We start from the raw sequence: 25,359 nt of genomic DNA on the forward strand, positions 1-25,359 counted from the left end.
TACAGCACTCTGTAGTTCTTCTGCTAAAGGAAGAAAGACAGAGAAGATACTCAAGTTAGAGAGGTTTATTGATATAGGACTGGATTTATCCATCTGATACGCAGCAAAAAAAGGTTGCATTTACAGTTCTTGGGAATCTACCACAGGCACGGTGTAGTGAGTGTGTGTGTGTGTGTATTCAGGAGAGGATGGACTACTGTCCCATGGGCTCTGCGTCCCCCTCCCCCTCTGATACAGAGGAATCCTTTTGACTGAAGCTCATCTCGATGCTAGACTCAGCATTCCCTTCTGGACTTGACACAAAGTCATCTTCCACTTGGTGAGGTAGGCAGGCTAAAAGCTCCTACCATAGACAGAGCAAAATGCACGGTAAGCAATAAATCCATTTTTATAAATTTTAAGAGTAGATTTTCCTACAATGGGGTTTTGCTATACATACATGCTGCTTTTCTGTGTCACTGCTCTTCAGTGCAGACAGTAGGCTTTTAGTGAAAGTCCTCAGCTCATAGTACTTCTGTTTTTGTCTTTCTAGCTCGCTCTCCAGGTACTGGACTTCCTCATGCTGAAAGGCAAATGTGGCAGGACAGATTTCAAACATGTTAACCAACAAATACGCTGCTCTTATCTTAATCATTTACATTAGACTTTACAGCTACTGATTTCTTTAAAATATTTTGGATACATGAATGATGATTTTTGCAATTTAATGCAAGCTACAAGTCACAATACACAATAAATAATACCGATATAAAGCAAAATTTATGCTTGCAAATAATTTGTCCAACTACTATTTCTATGTACAGTTAGGTAAAGCTGATGGTGTCTGGGAGAAGAGAGCAGAGAAGAGCAAGTTCCTAATCTTGTCAGCCATGTGGAAAAAGAAATTCCATTGAGGGAGAGGATTAGAGGTTTGTGGAAGCACAGAGTTTAGCTGTGCCTGCCATGTGCCATGTGTGCTGAGGAGAAATCACTGATGCACTTACTGATCAATCCTGATTAAATTTGTCTGTGTGTGCTGATCGGACATTAAGATGTCGGTATTCTAGTGAGACTGTGGTTTAGCTTGATTAAATTCTTCCTTCTCTTCATGCAGTCGTTCAGAAACAGACAACAATTATTATTAAATGCATGATTTTAAAGTGCAAAAATCACATCTTATTAATTTTACAAGGTAGAGTTGGGCATATCTGTGATCAGTGGCAGGACTAGATAGGGGAAGCCTCACTTAAAAATCTGATTAGCTGTTAATAGATGTGTTTTTTCACAATGCAATCTGCTTCCCACTGCATTTATAAAAATTAATAAAAGTAAATATAAATTAAATATGACAGTTATTATATTGAGAGTAAATACTTACTTTGTACTCTAAAAGATTGTGCATGTGTTCCATATCAGTGGCCATCACATCACTGTAATCTTCATCATCAGCATCAATGATTTCAATCTTCTGTTTAGAAATGTAATCATAGCACAGTGTGAGCGTGTGCTGCTAAATACATGAACAAGCTATCATAAAAGGCCCTTATTTAAACTATATAGTATAAACTTTTATAAACATAAATTATGCATATAAATGCATGATATATATAAATATATTGCCACCTACCACATTTTCAGCAGCAGCAGAACAATTCAGTCCCTCATTTCCATCATCATTCTCCTTCAAGTAAGAGTCACTCGCTCGATCTTTAACGACATGAGAAACACATGAACATTTGTTTCATTCTAATTTCCAATACAAACCATAAAAAAACACAAGCATAATGACTAAAAAAGGTTTGACCAATAAAAACATTATTGACAGACTATTATTGACAGCTAAATACACTCCTACATAGAAAAGGTTTCCTACCTTCAGACAAACAAAGCGACAGTGTATCATTCTGCTCGCTGTCCTGTGGTGGTTCAACAGATTTAGAATTGTCTCTCTCAGGAGTCAAAGGTGAATGGAGCTCTGCACTAACTACTTTAGGAAAAGTTGCTGGCCCACCTTTGGGAGGTGGAATATCAATGCCCATCAGTCGATACTTCCTTCTGCGATTACCGATCCAGGTCTGCCATTATAAAAGGTTAAATAAGAAATGTTCAGTAACGAATACAGTAGCTACATTTAAATATAAGGTGTAAAATTAAGCAAACGTAACAATGTATAACACACCAATGCCCTTTTGTGTATTGTAACACAATGTCAATAACAGGGCTTCACCACATGTCTGTGTTTAACCTGACACATTTTACTTTTATGCTAATCCTGAGCTTGGGTTACTATCTGTGTAAAGTTTGGTAATGTTCTCCCAGTTTCAGTATGGGTTTCCTCCGGGCTCTTCAGTGTCCTCACAAAAACAAGCAAATTCTGGTAGGAAGCTAATTTCTTTTTCTTGCTGCTAAGCTGCAGAGGAAACATTATGGAATAAACACACGTTTGTTTGGGTTGATCGCAACTTTTTACACAAGGCTACAAATTACTTAATGCTTATGGCAGAGTAGTAGATAAAAATCTATGGGCCTTGAAAAATGAAGTGATAGACCAAACCAATTTATAAGTTTGAGTAGTAGTTCCCTTATTAGTGTACATGTGTGGTAGTGGGGATGTGATCAAGTTTCAGCTGCGGGTGGAGAGGAGGCGGGTTCATCCAACAGGTAACACATGATGAGTCTGTTTATTTGTGTCTATGCGCTCTGAAAGTGACTGAAATGGCAGCGCATGCTGTCATACAGACACAAAGACAGAAAAGCATGAACTTATATTAAAAGCCACAAATTCAGCATGGACCCTGCTCAAATTCTGCCTGACTTCTGAGTCTTGATATACTTTATCTTAAAATTCGTTTAATTTATCTACCAGTGAACACCGATAGGCGGATCTATTGCAACTTAAATACCCCCTTTTTGATCCAAAAATGCATTTCTAAATAAAACAAAGTCACAAAATTCATGTCAAGATCACAGACATCTCTGGCATGTGGTAAAAAGTCAGTGTATTATATCGGAGAGCTATTAAATCTGATGCTCATTCAGAGACTGAAAAAGCTTTCATTACATAGTAACAAATCCATAAAAGCCTTTCCTCTTTCAAACTAATGGAAACGGAGCAAAAAAAAAAAAACACTTCCATCCAGCATCCAGAAATGACTAAATAGTAACCTACAGACCTTTATAATTTCACTATCCACACTGAGTTCGGTGGCAGCTGCCGCAATCTTTTCTCTGCACACAGAGCCCAGACTGGTCATTCCATTGTCCCAGTATCTCTTAAGTGTGTACAGATCTTCATCACTAAACTGGGTCCTATCCTGGAGCTGTATGGAAACAAGATTTAGAATGGTTGCTTGTTTACCTGGACACGAGCACATGACATGACAAGATTGACATCATAGGAAGAAATCAGTGCACTCACTGTTCTTTTACGTGAGTTGCTAAGAAGCCAGGGAGACGACATGATACTTACCTATAAAAAAGAAAATAAACACATCTTATGAGTCACCTCTAGTAATTTAACAATCTAGCCATCTTCTAACCTGCTAGATTATGCTTACCAATAAAATGCATTCAAAATGCTGATGTTTAAAAATGATGAACACAATTAACATTAACATTTTCTAAATTATTTTCTGAAACAATTTAAATTCTCATATGTTCATATATTATTCATGTTTGTTAGTTCTCTTCCTAGTCTACATATAATGTAAACAGAATTATTGACTATTCTCTTGCCAGTGAAACCCTGCATTTCTAATATAGGATCAAACCTGCTTGACAGTGCAAGCTGAAAAATGTTTAAAACCAAACAACACTCAGCAGCATTATGTGCTCAATTTCATGTGAAAAGAAGATATAACTGTTGCACTAAAATTTTATCAATAATTTTTTGTCTATTTTTAAAAATGAGTCGCACATGAGTCAGCCTGGACTGCATTGGATTTATTTGTGAAATTTCACCACCACATTGCCAATAAAAATCACAGATCAGCTTTTACTGACAGTGGCAATTGCAAACTGTTTCACACCCACATGCACAGTAGGCTGCTTTAGGGTTCTATGCAAATCAAACTGCGACAGCACACACAGCACATAACATCTGTCAAAAGTGTGTGTGGGAGACAAATGGGAGGTATATCCGTCACATGATTTTGTGCCAACTTGCTTGCAGAAGACATGGAACTTGAGCAGTGCCGTTCTCTCTGCACTACAATTAGTCTAGAGACAGCAACTTTGACAGATCAGGGAAACAGAGCACTGTAGGTGGCCTCATAGTGCAGTTGACAGGATGTGTTCAACTGTCTTGGCCCCCATGTCCCGTTCACATTCTTGAGAATGTATCAGGAACCCACTGTATATACAGTATCTCACAAGAGTGAGTACACCCCTCACATTAGCAACCATTTTAGTAAAAAACAGATGCATGTGTGCTGCCGGCATTAGAGGTTGCAGATGCGGAAGGCCCGCCTGTCAGTGCTCAGACCATACAGCGCGAACTGCAACAAGTTGGTTTGCATGGTCCCCCCCAGAAGGAAGCCTCTTCTGAAGCTGGCTCACAAGAAAGCCTGCAAACAGTTTGCTGAAGACAACCTGTCCAAGAGCATGAATTACTGGAACCATGTCCTGTGGTCTGATGAGATGAAGAATAACTTGTTTGGCTCAAATCATGTCCAGCATGTGTGGAGACACCCTGGTGAGGATTACCAAGAAAATTGTGTCTTGCCTGCAGTCATGGTGGTGGTAACATTGTGGTCTGGGGCTGCATGAGTGCTGCTGTTACTGGGGAGCTGCGATTCATTGATGGAAACATGTATTCCAACATGTACTGTGACATTCTGACGGAAAAAATGAACGGCAGTTTTCCAACATATTAACAACCCCAAACACACCGCCAAGATGACAGCTGCCTTGCTAAGGAAGCTGAAGGTGAAGATGTGGCCAAGACATGACTCCAGACGTCAACTCTATTGTGCACCTGTGGGGCATCCTCAAGTGGAAGGTCAAGTGCCGTATGTCTAACATCCAGCAGCTCCATGATGTCACAAAGAGGATCCCAGCAACAACCTGTGCAGCTATGGTGAATTCCATGCCCAGGAAGATTAAGATTTAAACATGGTGTACTCACTTTTGCTGCAAACTATTTTGACAATAATGGCTGTAGGTTGAGTTATGTTCAATAGACATAAAATCTATACTGCTTTACAAGCTGCACATTGGCTACTCTAAAATATATTCAAGTTTCATTTCTATAGTATTGTCCCTTGAAAATATATACTAAAATGGTTGCTGAAATGTGAGGGGTGTATTCACTTTTGTGAGATACTGTAGCTGTCATCCTGTATTCACAACAATTCATGTACTTCAATTAGTGTTTAATGGCTTCAATATGTTTTGCCACAATGTAAAAAAATCAATACAACAATTATCAATTAAATAAACTGCGGAATAATAAAAACAGAATGTAATGTAGCAAATGTTTAATATTTGCAAATATTGTGATTATTATAAAAAGGACTACTCCTTTAGCAATATATTCACAACATACCACCTACCTATGAAACTAGACTACCATTTTATTGTTTTAATGCTTGCCATCTTCTTATTTACATTATTAAGTAAGTCTTTTTAATTGTCTCCTGCTTATGTTCTATTGTCTTGTATTTGACACTACTTTCTTCTTTGGTCCAAAAATGCTCTATTCCAGAATCTGTAGAAAAACCCAGTCTCTAATGCTGTTGCTCAGGGAAAATCTGGCAAACTCAGATGTGAAGTACGTGCAGGTGAGCTGCAACCTAAACAACTGCAAATTCTGGATATAAATATTTTTACCAATACAGTGGTCCCCTTGTGGGTGTTACGTTCTAAGACCGCCCTGAGTTACAAAATCTTTGCACAATTTGGACGCACCCCCACAGCCCCTATGGTAAGTTAGTGAATTTATCTAGATGTCTAGATGACTATGTCTATGTCACTTTAATACAATAATGTGTTTTAAACATTTTTATGAAATTTGTTAGTGAAAACATAGTTTAAAATGTTATTACTAACGTTCTTGAACATTCGGTCCCCTCTGCAGTTTCTAAAGATTTTAAGATAATCCGCAACTTGCTGTTAGTTAGGTTCCAAATGAGAACCTGTGAATTTTCCAAGCTGCGAGTTCCGAACCGCAAATTTTCAGGGGTTGACTGTATAGATATTTGTTTTTGAACTAATGCATAAGAAACTAACATTCTTATCTTACACATGTTTTTTTATTTACCGTAATTTCCGGACTATAAAGCGCACCCATATATAGGCCGCACCCACTGAATTTGACAAAGATTTTTATTTTAAACATAAATAAGCCACACCTGTCTATAAGCCGCCTACACTGAAACTAATTAACTTTACACGTCTCCTGCCAGGCTTTAACGACAGTGTCTGTTACACGGCTGAAATATGTTGTGGCTCCTTTAAGAGCATAGCGGCATTTTGGGAATATGCTGCCGCCGCATTTTTCCGCTATTACTGCATGTGTGCAAGACCGAGGAATATGTCCTTATTATTTTCTGATGCTCATTTGTAAGTTTCTTTGACTAACCCGTAACGCTTTTGCCAAGAAAAATAAAAAAAGTTTTGGAAACCTGTCTGTGCTTATATGATGTCTGTTGCAACTGGAGTTAGCGAGCTCTCCCTTAACCCAGACTCAACGCGTTACAACGGCTTGTATCTAAAGAGTAGCCTACCAAGAAAGTCATTGTTCACTGTCTTCCTCCTTCCGTTCACAACTATTTCTCTCGGGAGTTTATCTTTTGGCATCGTCGTGCGTTTAAAAAACGTTTTTTCTCCCGATGCCGTGCAGCTCAGAACACAGGTGAGGTGCGTTTTTTCGTATCTGTTCGGAAATTTCATTGGTCTAATGTTATGAGGCTCAGTTTTTTGGCTTGAAGTTTGTAAAACCGGGAAAAACCCAGGAAAAATTCATAAATAAGCCACTTCGTTGTTTAAGCCGCGGGATTCAAAACGTGGGGAAAAAGCAGCGGCTTATAGTCCGAAAAATACGGTACTTTCAAGACTCCTATATCGATAACTGCAATAAAAATGTTTTCTAGTCAGCTCTAAATGTTGTTTACCAAGTGGATATAAGATCTCTGCTTAACTGCATAATTGATGAACAGGAGGGCTGACATGTGTTTGATTGGTTTGTACTAGCACAAAGAGATGCCTTAACAAACTACTATAATTCTGGTTGTTTTGGATGCACACACATTTAAAATTTGGAAACTACTGTTTAATCCCAGGGGTCACATGCACCTTGCTAAAATCATCAAATGCCAATAAAGGAGTCTGATATGTGAAACCTTATAGCTATAACGTGTGGTGAAATTTTGATGAGTAACACAACCATAAGAGACAGTATTTGAAAATCTCTTTCAAAATAAATAACTCAGTATTAAACTATTTAAAACTATTGACTATTTGACAAATTCCTTTCTAAATTCCTCAACTGCTTTGCTTCAAAATGGTAGAAGTATTTTTTAATAATATTCTTTGTAATACATTTGCTTTTGTCATTATCAGAGGTGATACACAAATACTTGATAATTACTCTTTTTTATGATTTTAGCAAATATGTAACTATACCTTGAGGTTGGGTATTCTTGATGGAGAGGACTCTTCAAAGTGTCTTATTGGATAGCTGCCACTGGAGCCTGAATCAAGCAGCAAAGCACTGTTGGTTTGGCACCCTTTTTCTCCAAAACGCACAGAACTGGGGGAACTGTGTGCCAGATCCAGCAGATTCCTTGCTGTCACAGTGTACATACCCTGGCTATTAATTGTGGAAGGATCTTCTGCTGAGGTCCTACTGTTATCCACTACACTTAAATTGCTACTTGTCGACTTGCTGAGCTGCACCTGGGCACCCATGTTTGCCAACTCTTCTTCCCTTGAATACTCATCATCTGCATCTCCTGTTTCCATCGCAATAGAAAACGTTTCTGAAGCATCAGGCACACATGATTTTCTTATCCTGTGATCTTGGCTCATTTCATTGGAAGGCCGTTGTGAGGCCTCTGCTAATCCAGCAATGGTGAAAACCTGCTGGATCCTGACCCCACTTTCTGCAGTACTCGCTGGGGGAGTCCGGTGTAAGTTTGTCACTGTTTGCTGGTGTGAAGTTTGGGGCCATTGTGGGTGCTGTGAAGCACCACATTGCTTCACCCAGCTGGGGACAACTGATGGCAGGTCACGAGGCATCCTTCTCATCTGACTGAACATGAAGGTGCTGGAGTTGGGGATATGAGGAGACTTGTGCTGGAGGGACCCTATATCTGGGTGCACGACAAGCCGAGAATGCAGACTTGATTCAGTATTAGGATTTAATGGTAGTACTTTTGCAGCTGCCCTACTCTGGGATGAAGACTCTAAGTGGTTGGCAATGCGTGGGAGAGAATAGGCACCAGTTACTATTACATCATTGTTGTTTTTGGACCCATTAGAGGATGGAGAAGAGGAAGAGGGGGAGGAGGAGGAGGAAGAAGATGAAGGGCAGGAGGCTTGGGGAGAAAGGAGGTGAATTGTAGATGGAACACGTTGAACACTCCGCACAGCAACCATATCTGTTGTTAATACCGGGCCAAGAGTACCTCCAGGACTGACAATGGCATGGTTAGACAAACCCACCAATCCATTCTTATCGCCTTTGGACGCCAGCTTTCGTCTCTTGTTGCCTACCCATGTCTGCAAAGTCACAAATTGCAGTGTAAAACATAAACTCATACAGATTCAGATCAAGAGCTTCATTTAATGTTTACATCAAATATCAGAATGAGAAATATAATCTTGTTTGACTTTGTCTGTGGCATAGTTGTTGATGCCAGGATGTTTTATTTCAGACTCATTATTTCAGTAGTTTTACATGCAACACTCTCTTGATTCATGTAAAAAAAAAAAAAAACAATCAGTCAGAGGCAGTTCTTAAAATGAAAACAATTTGTTCAAAAGAAAGGTCATCAAAAAAGCATTTCTGCCCAGAGAACTGATGATCACTAGACTTTCTTTGTTTGCTTGTTTTTCACACCAGTCTGTATAAACTGTATATAAGTGCAATGGGATTCATAACAATTATCACAACAAAACATTTCCAAAATGAACTGAGTCATAAAGACCCCTGAATAAACAGAGACCTACCCGAACAACACTGAAGTCAAGCTTGGTCTCCTGAGCACACTGAAGAATGAGCTGGAAGCAGCTTTTGCTTTGATTGGTCATGCCATTCTCATAATAACGTTCAAGAATACGCTGTTGCTCGGCAGTGAACACAGATCGTAAATTCATCTATAGAATAAATAAGGAATATGATTGTTTATAGAAGCATATAGTACATTAAAAAATGGACACTATTGTTGAATAATAATTGTTGAAAAAGATGTCCACATAACGACAGAAATGTTACAAAATGGAATTGTGAAATTATCTTGTAATATTTTTTCAACCAGATTGAGAGATAGATTTGTTCCATTTGTCCTCCATCATTGACACAGCACAGACAACATTATTTAACTTCTTGTTCCTAATGTTACAGTCATATTGAACGCTTCTGTGATTGACCGTTTACTATGTTTATTTTTTGTTTGTTTGATTAATCCTTGTTGTTGTGTTAATTGTTGAATGTGACTTCTGTCTATTGCTGCCTTCTTGGCCAGGTCACTCTTGTGAAAGAGATTTTATCTCAATGAGTTTTTTTAACCCTAGTTAAATAAAACATATTACTTAGATAAATAGCGCTAGATAGATAGATAGATAGATAGATAGATAGATAGATAGATAGATAGATAGATAGATAGATAGATAGATAGATAGATAGATAGAGACAGAGAGAGAGAGAGACAAAGAGAGAGAGTCTGTCAAATAACAAAATATTACATACTGTAAATCAGCTTTTAAAAAAGCAGATGGCTAAATCATCCAAATCATTTCACACCCAGGCACCAACACCTGAGATTGTATTTGTGAATGCATGGTACTCACAGTATGCACACCCCGCTTCTCCTGCCATGCTTCCATGCTTCAGGCAAGGTGAGAATGAGATCCCAGCCACTGCACTCCGGTAAGCCATTCAGCATTCACAGGATCACAAATGACCTCCCTTTTACTCTTCTGATATTTTTTTTAACATCTCAGATCAATTTGGCAAGATTTAACACATTATGGGGCTATATGATGGGGATCTTCACTCTGTGGCATGGCTTGACTGGAGGGGTATTGGCTCTCAAGGCACCAGATTAAATTTCACCTGTAAGACAAATAAATAAGAGCAATGCCAGCTTTTAAATCAAGTCAAGTCAAGTTTATTTGTATAGCACTTTTCACAACAGACATTGTCTCAAAGCAGCTTTACATCAGTGTTCTGATGTTTACACAAAGTACATTAGACATTTGAAGAAGATCCATTAATAATTGACAAATGCGCACAACAGCAAAGTGTAATGATTCGTATAATGCAAATAAATGTAGTACCACATCTGTAGCATACAGTATAGTTACCATAGAAAAGAATTTCAACACATTTACTGAGTCCAGGAACTGTTGTTGAATTCAGTCAGTAAATGATTTCTTAAAAATGTTGACTTATCATTGCAGTTAAAAATAAAACAAAAGTGTTTTTAAAGTTTAAAACACTCATTCATAATTTAAAAAGCAGTGGCAATTCTGAAAAGTTTATTTACATATTATTAATTACACAGATTTACAACTTAACCTAGGAATGTCTGGCAAAAGAATTCATGAGAGTCACGTAAAAAATACTGTATGTGCAGCATAAATGTTTACTGATGGAACATCTGTCTCTCCACTAAAAACGTCTGGAATAAATGGGTCACGCTACAGCTGAGACAATGGGCTTTCAAGCTTAAGAGTAAGTGCACCCTGAATAAGTGAATATAAAAATTATTTATATAATGTATTTATATATGTACGTAAATATATAATTTAGAAAAATGTATGATTAACATCATCATTAAAATCTTAGTTTATAGATTTTTTTTAATTGTTGTGTTCATCAAAATACAAGTATTTTTACTCTGGTTAATAGTTTCCTACAACTCCCTCAATGTGAGAATACACCTCTTGCTAAATAGATTGAAGCAGCACTGTGGTCTGTCCCCACCTCCTCATCAGAACACTCTGCTCGACCAGATCAGTTTCCTAAAATTAACTTTTAATGCTAATCTTATTACTAATTATAACTATATTATTACTAATATTATTAGTCTCATAATACTTGTCCCCTTGTATACTTGTAGACTGCCTTTTTAACCTTAAAATGTATTAATTATTTCTATAAGACAAACCCACTTTGCCAAAGGCCATCATTATTATTTGAATCATCTTGACTCTTCTAACTGTTTTAGAGAATTACTGTTTTCCTTTTATGAAAGCTCAAAATGAACCAATTCCCAAATAAATTCCATAAAAAAATCTGACCTATTATAACTTTTAAACCGTTACATCCACTGAACTCAGCATAGCTCTTCAGCTGTATTTTTAACTGATTGGATTTATGGGTTAACAATCCTAATTCAAAAAACGTTGGGATGCTGTGTAAAATGTAAATAAAAATATCACAGGTTTAAACTGATTAAATGTACAATTTTAAGTAAAAATTACGGTAATGTTGAATTTAATGGATGAGTCTCTCAAAAGTAAAAATGGGCAGTGGTTGAGCAATCGGATAAAAACTGCAGTCATAAAATTGTGGAACAATTTTACAACAATGTTCCTCAACATTGCATGTTCTCAAAAACACCTCTAGAAATCTCTGTCTGTGAACACAGCTCTCAGTCATGCAGGTAAAGCTCTATCATGCAAAAAAGAACCCATACGTGAACGTCATCCAGAAACCCCTCCCTCTTTTCTGGGCTAAAGCTGGAAATGGCAAAATGGAAAACTGGTCTTTAGTCAGGAAAATAGAAATTTCATATTAACTTTTCAAAAAAACATAAACACTGCATCCTTCCAGACTAAAGAGAAGAGGGACAATTCGACTTGTTTTTTATCGCTCACTTCAAAAGCATGCATCTCTTAAAGTATGGGGTGTATTTGTGTCTACGCACATCTAAAAAGGCACCACCAATGCTAAAAAGGCTTATACAGGTTTTAAAGCAACGAATGCTTAGACCCAGAAAACTTCTTTTTCACTAAAGACCTTGCATATTTCCGCAAGCCAATTTTTTAACTGCAAACTGCATCTATTACAACAGCATGCTGATTACAACAGGTGCTGAACTGGCTGCAATCCAGACCTTTAACATCTGAAAGCATTTTAACTACTTGAAATGAAGACCCAGGATTGCTAAACAGCTAGATCCTGTATCAGGCACAAATGAAATAACATTCCTCTCTCGAAACTCCAGCAAATGATCTCCTCTGTTACCAGTTGTATATGAACTGTTCATACCGAGAATTTAAACATTGTCAAACTTGGACCTGTCCTAACTATTTAGAGATGTGTTGTGGCCAAAAATTCTTTTTTATTTTAAAAAGTACATTTCCTCAAATTAAAAAATTATTTCTATATTCTATTTTAAAGTAAATATGATGCATGAGATTTCAAAACATTGCATTCTTTTTTATTTACATTTGACAAAGCACCTCCTTTTTTTTTTTACACTGAGATTGTACTTATGGTCTTTCAGATGATTAAAACCTCCTAAAGCTCGCATTCTCGTACAATGAGTGAATGCAAAGAGTCAGATAGCTTTCATGATTCAAACTCACTGCCAAACTGTCAAAACTCACGCTTCGCCTGAAGCGCCTCCTCTCTCCCTCGCACTCTAACAATATACCTGTAACACACTCTCACTTCATCTATCTCTCTATCAAATGCCAAAGATGTTTAAAATCAATCTACCACTATAACTTGCACTTCTTGTTTTTCTTTTACTAACACTCTCTCCCCTATTTCTCAACTAGTCACTATTTGTAATATTTCTACCAACAACTGTCTGTCTATCACCTTTTCTTTCCTTCACCTTCAAACTATTTTTAAGGGTCAAATTTTCAGACTGATTTTCTCAAGCCAACTTGTCATGATACAGTTCTCAAATAAATTTCCCTTTACAATGAGCCTAAAAGTCACTGTATATTAAAGATACAGGTACAAAAAATAGCTTGTTCTTTTCTATCAAGGTGCTAAAACCTGACCGTTATTCCTTTTGCACTGACTTTCTTTTGCCTACTAAAAAAATCAGTAGCTAAAACATTAGCTTGTGACATGTATACAGATATTCTCACAAGTATAACACATACCAACAAATTAACATACACTATGGTGGATTTTTAAAGGATTTTCTGTTTTTTTTTTCTTTTCATATTGCAAATTTCTGATACAATATGTCGAAGTAATTATTATTATTTATTTTTTTTATTAAGAAAACAAAAAATATGAAGAAAAGTGGTAATGGTTGGTTATTTAATATAACATTAATTTTAATATTTAAAAAAAGAGATGAAAAAATTTTGTTTTAAATTGTATAAAACAATATTGGTCAAAAATACAACTGTGCTGGAAAAAAAGAGCTCTGAGTAGCAGAAAGCAGTTTTGTTGGTGAAGTGTGAGTGATGAGTAGCAGCAGCACTGAAAGCCAAAACCATCTCCACAATTCCTACTGCTCTGAGCTGCTAGCTGTAAAGCTTTACCCACAGTTCGAAAACAATAAACTGTAACAGAAAACATAACTATAATACAACATGAGAGTTTAAATGAAGATATTCAGCTATTTGGCTGAAGTTTCCTCAAACCTATCCTGTCGCTTATTCATACCCTGTGGTATTGTTTAAACAAAGACCCACGGTGTAGTGCTGTAGCAAGTTCAGTTGGCCGGTACACTATTGATGCAGTTAGCGTTTAGCTCCAGTGCTAAAAACATTGGTAAGCAACTACTAACCAGATAAACCACATATAACCTGTTTAAATAGCTTTCTAATATTTAATGAGGGAGTTAAACCTGGAGTTTTCCACAAACTGTGTTTGTTTTGATTGCATTTTATGCATGCATAGTGTTTTTTTTTTGTTGTTGTTCCTATAATGTTGCCCTGCGGGCTTCGATTTAAAAGCCGAACAAGGAGACAGGCATTGAAAGGGTTATTCATTTCATTCTTGCTTTTTTCAAGGGCCCTTGGTGCGCATGGCTAGCGAACGAAATAATGATTCCATCTCCAGTGGAAGTGATGAGAAAACGCACATCCACTCGCCCGATTCAGCACAGGAATCATCGCAGTCCTGAATGGGGAGGGGAAAAAACGGAACTTTTCCTACAACATTGACCAGCTGATACAAGGCGAGAAAACGAGGTGTATCACCACAAAGCGGCTGAATGTGAGGGAATAATCGCAATCGCGCGTTCCGGGAGAGACGCTAGGCCCGGGAGAGCCATCATCAAGCACGCGAAACTTTTATTTTATATACTGTGCCTTAAACCCAACCCTGATTACAATGTAACCCAAGCTATTCCGGGCCGTTCCTGTGTGTCACCCAAAAGCCATAAAAAAATCCTCAAGCATATGAATTTGATAGATACCTTTTTTGTTGACAAATCAGCAGCTGCTCGAATTCAGCAGATTTTTTTTTCAACAGCCCCTGCGCCAGACAATGAAATCAAAACGTCCGATCATCAATTCTAATCATGATCGTGACGTAGAAGCAGACAGGAGCGAATCAGCGTCCGAGATCAGGGCTGTGACAGATGCAGCGCGTGAAAACTGAGCGCTGATGTCCCGCCCACCGTGACTTTTAAAGGGAGGGAACCGAAAGGGAGGTCACTGCTACAACAAGCACAACACAACACCCACCCAATCCAAAACACAACACTGGCATACGCTTCACACACTAATAGCTTAGAATGAACGAATAACAACAATAATAACCTTAACAATAACCACAATAATAAACAGTGTAATGGATTAAACTGGTAAATGGGTTAAAGGGTTATTCTGAAATGATTACATTTTATTCATGGACACAAAAGCAGCAGCATCACAGAAGTGCTACTCCTACTACTGTTTCTGCTAATCGGTATCATTATCATCTCCATACACTGTTAATTATTAGTAAATAATAAATAAATAATAATAGGGGTAGAAATCGTTTCAAGTAGTAACTACTACCACTCCTATTACTACTAATTTGTTATGTATTAACAACAAGAGAAAGAATAACAACAAAGGGAGGAAGAGGAAGAATGGTAGTAATAGTTTCAAGTATTTCAAAGTCTAGTAAAAACACTTTACAGTATTACATCAAACAGTTTTGTATCAATAATACTACTACTACTACTAATAATAATTATGAGTTTTAGTAATAGTTTCAAGTATTTCAAAGAAAAAAAAAAAACACTGTATCTTCAGTATTCCATTAAACAGTTTGGTATTATTATCAAGGACAACAGCAAAACAACAACAACAACAACAACAATAATAATAATAATAATAATAATAATAATAATAATAATAATATTAATAATGATCAGTAGTAATAGCTGCAAGTATTTCAAAGATTATTAAAACACAATTTTCAGGATCCCATTAAACAGTTTTGTAAAATAATAATAATTATTATTATTTTATTAATAATAACAATTATAATAATATAATCAGATGGAAAAGAAGAAGAAAAAGAATACTTTATTTTTTAATGTTTCTCATTGAATAGTTGCTGTAATTCACTCCATCAATTACCAATAGCCGATTTTTTTTTCAAGAAGTGTAATTATAAAACAGAAAATACACAGCAGGGGTCGCTGTCCAAGTCTTAAGTGTGCTTTTCGTCCTTCCAATGTGTAACTAAACAACTATTGGTGCAGTTTGTTTGTTTGTCATTTGAACAATTTAACCATTAGATAATTGAGCCCAAATTTTTACACAACGCTGTAAAGTAAAATTTAGATGTGTAAAGGATACTATAGTTGTTAATTTAACAGAAAACACTTATTTCAGCCACACTATTTACGGAGTTAAGAATCAGGGTTCTTTGAGGGTCATGCAGATTTTAAACCTATGATCCTATGATTAATAGTTCATTTCTTTTGCCTCCGCAATGAATGCAGGTCACTTTATTTGGCCTGGAAACTTTCTCCGCACCATTCTCCGCTGCGATACTGCAGCGAGGGAGAGAGAGGAGGGGGTGATGGGAGGGGTTGCTCCAATTTTACGCGACCTCTCTCCACTACAGCTGGCTGGAACAGCCTAAGCTGGAAGTGAAAGAAAGCGAAAGGGACATGCATCCGTAGACAGAAGACAGACGGCTGCATCGGAGACGCACGAAATGATGGAATGACACCTCTGAAAATCTCATTTTCTATTACGTCGCCGAGGCGCCTTCTGGTTCTACGCCATCCAGCAAGTGGGACTCGACGATAAATCCAGAAAGGCGCGGTAATGGCACTCGTGATGGAACCTATAAGTAAATGGACGCGCAAGCAAGTTCTCGACTGGATGAAAGGTAAAAATGTGGGTTGAAAATTAAAGTGGCACACGCATGCATGATGAGCTATGTCATGAGGCCATTAAGTGAACAAATTTAGGCTAAATTGAACAAATGTTGGTTAAATATATGGATTGCCATTGTTATCCCGTCTCACTGTAAAAAGCCTCTTTGGAGTGAATTCTTGTGGTGCCGACGAATATTCATTTTTTTCGCTACTGCATTCATACTGCAAAGTAGACTTATATATGTGTAGCTGGATTGTAATATTCAACTCGTATTAATTTTAAACATGGGAACAGGACCATGGACAGCTCACATTAGCTTATAACCTTCGACTTTCTAAACCAGAAGTGCTGTGAGCTTGCACAGAAGCCACTGTACACATTGAAATCTGAACATATTTGTGCTGTGTAGTTTTGGTAGTGTAGTAATAATATTAATCCATTCTGTTACATTGATATTATCTTAAACACACAAACACTGGCTTTAAGACAAACCAAGAAGCAGCAGAATGTGTTTTCAGATGAAACTACAGGCTCTAAAACCTGATCAAGCATAATTCATACAATGCCCTTATTCTGTCATCATTTGTAGAAAGCCACAGGAAGAGATACCTGTAAACTCCAGGGAGTGTCACTAGAAATCTCTTTCATTTAAGTTCTACTATACTTACTGAATAGTATGCTTTAAAGCAAGTAACTGAACAATTGAATAATACGCTGGAAATCTGAGCTTGAACACTTTTTGTTTATATGCACATCTCCTTTTATAATTAAAAGTTCTGTTTGAAAAAAGAGATTGCCTTGTGTAACAGAGTCAATAATAAAAAAATATTTTATATAATTTCACACTTATTTAGTGAGAATAGCTTTTTGCCTATATTTTCAAACAAAGCAGTTGTTATTTGATGTGCATATATATTTGATTGGTAAAGGAAAATGATCTTTAAATAATTTGAAGCACAGATTTACGAAGGCCAACAACCCATCCAAATGGTGGCAATAGTTACCCTTAAATGTTAAACACTTTGTAATTAGTTGGCAATAAACAAGACAAGTCATTTTTTTAAGTGCTTATTTTTTGGTTTCACCTTGATGCTTTCCATTACTAGTTTTGAGTGGGCACCATTGACTTATGGATAGCATCTGTTTTTAATTTTAGTAGACATTAATGCATACTCTATTGTCCAGATGGCTTTAAAAATGTAATTTTCATCATGAAATTTTTTTGGACAAGCCATGTTATCACCTAATCTGAATTCTTAAAATGTCCATGTTTTTTTATTTAATTTTTTTTTTTTTCACGATGAGCTGCTGTCAGTTCAATAATTTACATTTGTCCATGTTATCACATGCAAAAGCCATAAGTCATGATTGTTGAATAAATTGAAGCTACAATTTTTCCATATGCTAATTGTTTCTGCTACATTATTATTTCAAGTTAATGGTTTGGACAATTGGAATAATTTGCTGGTCAACCAGTAAAGACCCCATGATTAAAATGTTTTATTATTTTATTTATTTTTGAAAGAAATATGTAGAAGAAACATGTTAATTTGCCTGGCACAGCTGTTTTTTTCCAAGTCCTTGGTTTTATAATAATTTTAGAACATTACTATAATTAATTGTGGTATATGTGGTTAATAAATCAAATGTAAACATCAGTCTAAATCAATATTCATATATCAAAGATCCATCTTTGAAAGTGCCTGATTTAAATCTTTACAGTTTTCACAATGATGACATTATGCATGATTACACAGTAAAGGTCAGACATTTCCGGTTGTTAATCTCTTAGTTAATTGTTTATTTATTAATATTCAGATACTCACATTTCAATAGTTATAAAGGGATCTCATCATTGTCATGGTAATATTTCCATTGCATCACATGCAAAGGAAGGAGGGATACCCTTCATTAGATACATTTTTGCTTCAGAAATGTATCTGATTCTGAGAAAGTGAAACCACTTTAGCAAAGCTGGCATGGGCTTACATGCTTATTCCAAAAATCTCTCCTACACTGCTAAAAAAAAATCTGTAAAAAAATGGTAAAAAGACTGGCAGCAGGGCTTCCAGAGATAATCCGTTAAATTACAGAAATCACCATTTCACAAAATTACTATCAAAAAACTGTAAAAATACAGTCAAAAGTACTTAAATTACAGAATATTACTGTTGATAAATATTTTTTTAACTATAGAAAAAAAGATAAATTATGTCAAATAACATAGAAAAACAACCAACTGTCAGGTTAATCACCATAAATTTAAGGATTTAATTTGTTATTTTATAAATCTGATCTGTCCATTTACATTAATTTATTGTAAAAGTACAGTTTTCCTCATGTACAATAACGATTAAATAAATCTAGAAAGCACATATTTAAAATGTTTGTATATTTAATCTCTGTAAATTAAAAGGCATTTACTGTATAAATACAGACATCATTAATTATAATAATCAAAAAATGTTGTATAAAAATATACTCAATTCATAATACACAGACAAACATCTGTAGATACATCTTAATAGTTCATTTTCCAGACATATTACAGTTTAACATGTTTGGACAGTAGAGCAATCAGCGCTACTGTATATTCTGTACTTATAAAAGGAACCTGCACATTCACAGTATTAATAATTGAACAGAAGCACTGTATGTCAAGTTAAATGAACAATCCAATTATAGAAAATAAGTTAGAGCATGCAAAAAATACCTACATTAAATGGCAATTTAAAAACCTTTATACATTCACAATGACATTTTATCCAAAGCAACATACCAAATCCAAGTTAGTTTAACACAGTAGACACAGCAGTTAATATAAAAAAATTAAAAAAGTGATGTGCACTCTTCAGCTTGTTGAAGATCAGTCTCAGTGCCATAGGCTGGATTAGCTGCAGAGGCTTGGTAGTAGATGCTGGAAAGTCTGCTAAGAGAGCAATACAACAGTCCAGTTTGGAGAGAACAAGAGCTTGGACAGGAAGATCTGTAGCATGGCCCAAAAGAAAGAGTCTGATCTTCATAATGTTGTACAGGGCAAATCTGCAGGATCGGGCCAGTGCAATTTATATATACGTCAACAATAACACCAAAGTTAGATCAGCTGAAAACATGAGCAGTTCTGTCTTGGCAGGGTTGAGTTGATGATCATTCAACATACAGCAAGATATTTCTGTCCAGGAGGCAAAAATGAGAGCAGCAACTGTCAGGACATCCAGCTGACATGAGAGAGAGAGAGAGAGAGAGAGAGAGAGAGAGAGAATGAAAAGCCATGTTTCTAAATGACAGGCCCATTGTCATGACTCACAGATGTTTGGGAATCCCTAGCAGATCCTGCAAAAATGTGAATAATTTTAACAAAAGAGGGATCATATAATATGCATGTTATTTTATATTTTGTATTGTCCTGACTAAGATATTTAACATCAACGATGTTTTCATATGGTCCACAAGTCAAAACATGTCTAAAATTATTAAAATAACTACATTTATATTCAAACTTTTGAAGGGGGTTATATTAATTATTTAATATTTACCCAGGACAGTACTAAATAAAAACTAACATGCATGTTGTATGATCTCTCTAATTGTGTTAAAATTATTAAGGGATTCCTAAACTTTTGAAATGCCACTGTAGGTACAAGGAGAGGAGAAGTGTTGTGTTCTAATTAATGAATCTAGAGGCACCCCAGTTACAACTTACTGTACAAACCATGACACCCTGAAGGACATACCTGAGAGGTAAGACTCGGACAACTGGAGTGAGGTTCCAAAGACACGGACAATCAGGTGGATAACTGTTCCGTATTATTAAAGCCGCACACAAATCCAGCAAAATAAGCACAGATGACTTAAAAGTTGTTGGAGTCACAGAGCTTTAATAACCAACAGCAGGACAGTCTTAGGTGAGTGGCCTCTTTGGAAAGCAGACTTGTACAGGAGGTTGCTCTGTGTGAGAAAGCACAGTTTCACCATGACTCAGTCATTAAATGAACACAATTGTCTACTGCAGTGTTTTATTGATAAAATGTTTGTTTTTTAACATAAAAAATACAATATACTTCTTTTTTTTTCAATTCTAGACCCATATTACATGTATTCATGGTCCCAGTTAACCCACAAAAGTAATGTAAATTGAATGTAATATTAGTTATTTTACCTTGACTTCAAAACCGGTTCCAAAATGTGCAAATTTTTCAAAGCAATTCAGTCAGTGCCTAAGTAGTATTGAAAACGATCCCCAGCCCTACTCTGAACCCTCACCCTCATCACCCAAGCATAAAGATTAAACTACTACTATAATTAATAACAACAAAAAGTGGATTTGTGCTACACACCTTTGGCATGCTTTTCTGCTGTTGAGCTCCACAGTTTCTCCACACGACCTAAAACCAAGAACAATATTTATGACTTTGTATTGCAGTCACACATTACATACATATGTTCCACTGAGACAATGATCCAAAAGATCAGCTGGAAAGGTTCACATACATTTATATAACTTACTGTGACTTAGCTGCTTCACTGTATTACACAGGGTTGTTACTGTCTGGAACTGTCTAAGCTTCTAGCACATTTTCACAATCCAAACGATTCAATATGTAATGACAGTTAACTCTTCCATCCAAGATCTACTTTCATTCAGTGTTTTACCCTGCAGCTTTCATCATGTGACTGTACAAAATACTGCACGTTTTAACTTCACAACTACATTTAACAACAGAAATGCGCAGTCACTATGAAATGTGCTTCACATGTTTGAAACACGTACCTTAATCAGCTTGATCTCTTCTGTAGTATCCTCAGAATCTTGTAGTGAAAAAGCGCGTTATTATCTTAAACATTTCCCAGAGGAACAGCCTGAAACTCATTCAAACCGTTGTGGGCGGAGCTAATTCGGCGGCACTTTTGAATTTGTGTCAGTATGCGCACGCGCGGAGCCCAACCTAAATCTTCTTCTTATTTTTCTTTAATGGCGGGTTGTGAACTAACTAGGAGGATGATCTGAGCAGCGTTGGTCTAGGAGACTAGGAGAACCCGTGCAAGGAATCCAAAAAGTGTTTTGTTGGTTGGCACTATTGATTAAGTGCAGGTTGGTTTTTATTTTATTTTATTGCTTTTATTTATTTGATGATTTTTTTTAAAGAAGCTTATTATTATTATTTTGAGTTCTTTACTGTTCTTTACTGTTTAAAATTTCATACTGGACCAATGCCTTATTTTTAAATAAAAAAAAATAAGTTTGTAGTATTTCAGATTTGAGTTCTGTGTAATTTTTTAAACATTATATTGTATTATTTGATTTGATTTTTGGATATTGTAGGAATTGTTACTGAAAAAAAAATAAACCACAAAAACCTAAATTATTAATTTTTTGTTTACTGGGACATGGGCAAATACCACATTTTAATTTATAATAATTTAGGGTGAAAAACTGACATATCATGTCTTTATGAATTATGTATGTAGTTAGGACCTATGGGAAAATAATATAATGCCAAATAATTGTTAATAGGAGCATTTATCTGCAAGACAAGCTTAAAAGAGTAGTAAAAGAAACCATGCATAATTTTACTGTATGTAAAAAATACTATTATTTGACATTAATAACTTCGCTTTAACCTTCATATGATTAACTGTCTTCAATGGTAATAAAAACACTGTCAATGATTACAAGAATAATCTGTAAATATTAGATATCATTCTATGTAAAAATACAAATTACTCTGTGAAAATACAGCTAATATCTTTTAAAAAACAGAACATTTCTATAATATCAAAATACAATCAATTTTTGATAAAAATTTAATGACGGCACGTTAAAATACAGAAAATATATGTAAAACAACAGGCCTTTTGTTGTAATTTGAAAAAAATATTTTTTTATAAAAAAATACAGACACTTTTTTTTTTAACAGTGTAGGAGATGCAGGACCACTTGTGCTTGATTGCACTGTATTTTCAGTAAAGGTTAAAATTTTAGCATGCATATCTGTATTTGGGAGTGGGCAGTCACTAATTGAAACTGAATCATTTTTATTTTTTCAGTTAATTATTATTTTTTTACTGCATGATCCAAAAATTGCTCATATTAACACCAAACAAGATTATAATTACATTTTGAATAGTAAGTTACTGCTTGTGTCTGTTATCATCCAACAGTGTGTATTAATGGTGGCTTATTACCACCATTAATACATAATGGCTTATTACTTATTACCAAAAATTGTCTGGGTTTGCTCTGGCTTCTTCAGTTTTCTCCCAGTGTCTAAAAACATGCATGTAGGCAGATTGGTCATGCCAATTTACCCCAACCATCTGATTTAAATTATTTCACATCACACTCACTGGGTACTTACGGGATAGGCTCTAGATTCACAGCAACCATCACCAGAATAAATTGGTTACTGAAGATGAATAAATGAATATCTGTCACCCATCTGTCTGCCACCCAATACACTGGCTATAAAAGTCCCTGGTTTGTCCATGAGCCTTGGTGAGCCATGTTATTCACTAGATAGGCACCATAAATCTTTGAATAGTAGCTTTTATTTAGTCCAATATTGCTTACAGGGTACTAGCACTTTAAACTCAAGACAGTGAGGCACTAAAAACAATCAGAATACATTTTAGGCTATTTAAACTGAGTGTCAATAGATGTGTTTTTTCCAACTGATATTTCTATTAATCTTTCCAAGACATGCCGGATTCTTTCTCCTTCAAGTTTGAATTTATGGAAATGTATGCGTGTCTATGGAAGTCAATGTCTGCTAATCAGAATATTTCAATAAATAATTCACCCATGAACAATGTTTGGGTTTGGGATTAAATGTAAAATTTTAAGTTTAGTTTTTTTTTTAATTATTATTTTTTTTTTTATATTTTTGGTACAGTACATGCACCAGAATAACCAACACACAATATTTAAAAACACTGTTAAATGCAGAAAGTGTAGAGATCATTGACTGTGAAACATGTGAAACATGCAGTTATTTAAAAGTAAGCTTGGTGAGAGAATATTATATTATTAGTGTATTATCAGATTAGACTGAAGTTACAAAGAATATACATCTAGATTTTCTATTGTCTTCCTAAATGTTCATCTTCTCCTGATAATTTCAAAAACAGGTCCAGCACAGACAGAAAAAAAGGTTGTGTAACTTCTGTTTATAATCCACCATCCACCATCTTGTCAAAAAAAGACAAAATAAAACAAAGGTTTCTTGTTTAAATATTTGTCTATTTTTAGCACTGCCATGTTACAGTCTGAACAATAATTGTGAATAACACATTTTTTGACCGAACAGAATTTACTGCTTGAGAAGATTCTCAGAACAATTTCTCTATCGCTTTGAAAATCTGGTCAAGTGGAACTTTAGCAGATGCTTTTTACTGACTGTAGATTTGCTAGAAATGGAATTTAGCTAGACTAATGAAAAGTATTGATCCCTTCAATAAAACTCAGTTGTGTTGTTCCATCAGTGTTTCTAACTGTTAATCTGCATTTAACAAATAGCAGATTTATTTTTCACACAGGTCATTTTGTCTGCATGAACACTTTCCATAATTTTCCAACATGTTTGTCACTGGTGTCTGCCCAACAAGATGTTTCAATAGCTGTTAGATTGCTTTATTAGTGTCAGTATTTTAAGCTCTGTTGATTCTAACTTTTTTCCCACTGAATACTAGATTCTATTAAAAACATTATAAATGCTAAATTCATGTTATAAGAAAGCTGAGAGAAGTAGCCATATCCTGAACAGTCACTTCCTATTTGTAGGGTTAAATGCCATACACATCCATAGGCCCACTGCACTGTTTTTCCAGTTTACTTATGTCTTGCCTTTTGTTACTAATCTTTTGCCTGTGTATTGGATGTACGCTTTTAGATATTGTTTCGACCTTGACTGCTTATTTGACTGTATGTTATTGAATATTGCCTGCCTTACAGACCATGTTTTGCCTACTGTTAAATTGTTTTAATTAAAGTCTCAAAAAGATTCCAACCCAGTCTGGAGTAGGAGTTTATCACAGAATACTGTGCCATATCTGGATCTGGTGAAAGTGTCACATCTCCAAGTGGCTTTATACTAACAAAGTAAAGTTTTACAGGCATTCCAAAATAAGCACATGAACCAAAACTATTCCATATCTCCCACCTACCAAAGCTAAACCAGTAATCCATACCAGACAAGTCTAATGGGTTAACAGACAAATGCAATGGATGTTTGAAACAATGCAAAATATATTTTTTTCTAATCAGTCTGAGACATAAGGACAGTCAGTGTGCTTCCTCAATAAATACAAGACCATCAGCATCTTAAACACCAAAGTGATTAAAGGAAATTCTCCATTACCATTTCATCAGAGTTTTATACTGTCAGTCACTATTAAGTTTAATGACATTTTCAACTATGTTGCAGCATTAGTGGACTTTGGGGCTGCTATAAATCTAATTCAACATTAACTCAGCGCAGAACTCAGAATGCTAACCATACCATGCATGCCATCCATCAACATCACAACCACTGATAATTAACCTATAGGAATCACACAATAATCTATATATTTGAATCTATTCTATTCTATGTTATATTCTCCCCAAATAACCAAATTATCATGGGTCAACCATTGATAACTATTTATGATCCCAACATATCCTGGGCATCAGGTGGTCGAGTTATTGTCAACAACATTGCTTTAAACTAAATTTATTTTGTCATGTCTCTTCACGTGTATTGTGTGGCAGCAGGCGCATGGCTAAAAGAATCACACACCTGCGCATGCTTTGACTAATAAATGTTCTCTGTTGTAGTAAGGGAAAGGATAAAAAGAAAGTGTGATAAAAACAGAGAGAGACTCAGAGTCACTTGCCTCCCATTTCTTCCTTGTTTTTGTTTGTCTCTTCCA

General features: G+C 35.7%; 2 protein-coding genes and 1 long non-coding RNA gene across 8 annotated transcripts in view; 1 reads left to right on the forward strand and 2 right to left on the reverse strand.

Moving 5' to 3' along the window:
• Positions 1–50: 50 nt before the first annotated feature.
• Positions 51–14,685, reverse strand: hdx (highly divergent homeobox). 4 transcript variants are annotated; one of them, XM_046850186.1, is made up of 11 exons: positions 14,541–14,685; positions 9,991–10,255; positions 9,151–9,297; positions 7,603–8,700; positions 3,398–3,448; positions 3,153–3,299; positions 1,853–2,054; positions 1,607–1,686; positions 1,358–1,447; positions 440–562; positions 51–343 (listed from the first exon to the last, which is right to left on the reverse strand). In XM_046850186.1, the coding sequence occupies exons 2-11, from the start codon at positions 10,024–10,026 to the stop codon at positions 194–196; spliced, it is 2,124 nt and encodes a 707-aa protein (XP_046706142.1). In that variant the 5' UTR covers positions 10,027–10,255; positions 14,541–14,685; the 3' UTR covers positions 51–193. The 4 variants fall into 4 exon arrangements, with proteins under 4 accessions (XP_046706142.1, XP_046706143.1, XP_046706144.1 ...); XM_046850187.1 differs by lacking the exon at positions 14,541–14,685 and adding an exon at positions 14,205–14,534; XM_046850188.1 differs by lacking the exon at positions 3,398–3,448.
• An 864-nt stretch (positions 14,686–15,549) lies between these two features.
• The window catches only part of LOC124386376 (connector enhancer of kinase suppressor of ras 2-like), a 103,910-nt gene continuing 94,100 nt past the window's right edge, over positions 15,550–25,359 (forward strand). For all 3 annotated transcript variants that reach the window (XM_046850183.1, XM_046850185.1, XM_046850184.1), the window contains exon 1: positions 15,550–16,459. In XM_046850183.1, coding sequence (XP_046706139.1) covers positions 16,396–16,459 — 64 coding nt within the window. In that variant the 5' untranslated portion in view covers positions 15,550–16,395. The remainder of the gene's footprint in view (positions 16,460–25,359) is intronic.
• Positions 18,240–21,577, reverse strand: LOC124386380. Its single transcript, XR_006925910.1, has 4 exons — positions 21,221–21,577; positions 20,787–20,834; positions 20,184–20,397; positions 18,240–19,667 (listed from the first exon to the last, which is right to left on the reverse strand). It is a non-coding gene; the product is annotated as an uncharacterized LOC124386380 (long non-coding RNA).

This window comes from Silurus meridionalis, chromosome 5 (genome assembly GCF_014805685.1).
Source record: "Silurus meridionalis isolate SWU-2019-XX chromosome 5, ASM1480568v1, whole genome shotgun sequence".
NCBI classification, from domain to species: Eukaryota; Metazoa; Chordata; class Actinopteri; order Siluriformes; family Siluridae; genus Silurus; species Silurus meridionalis.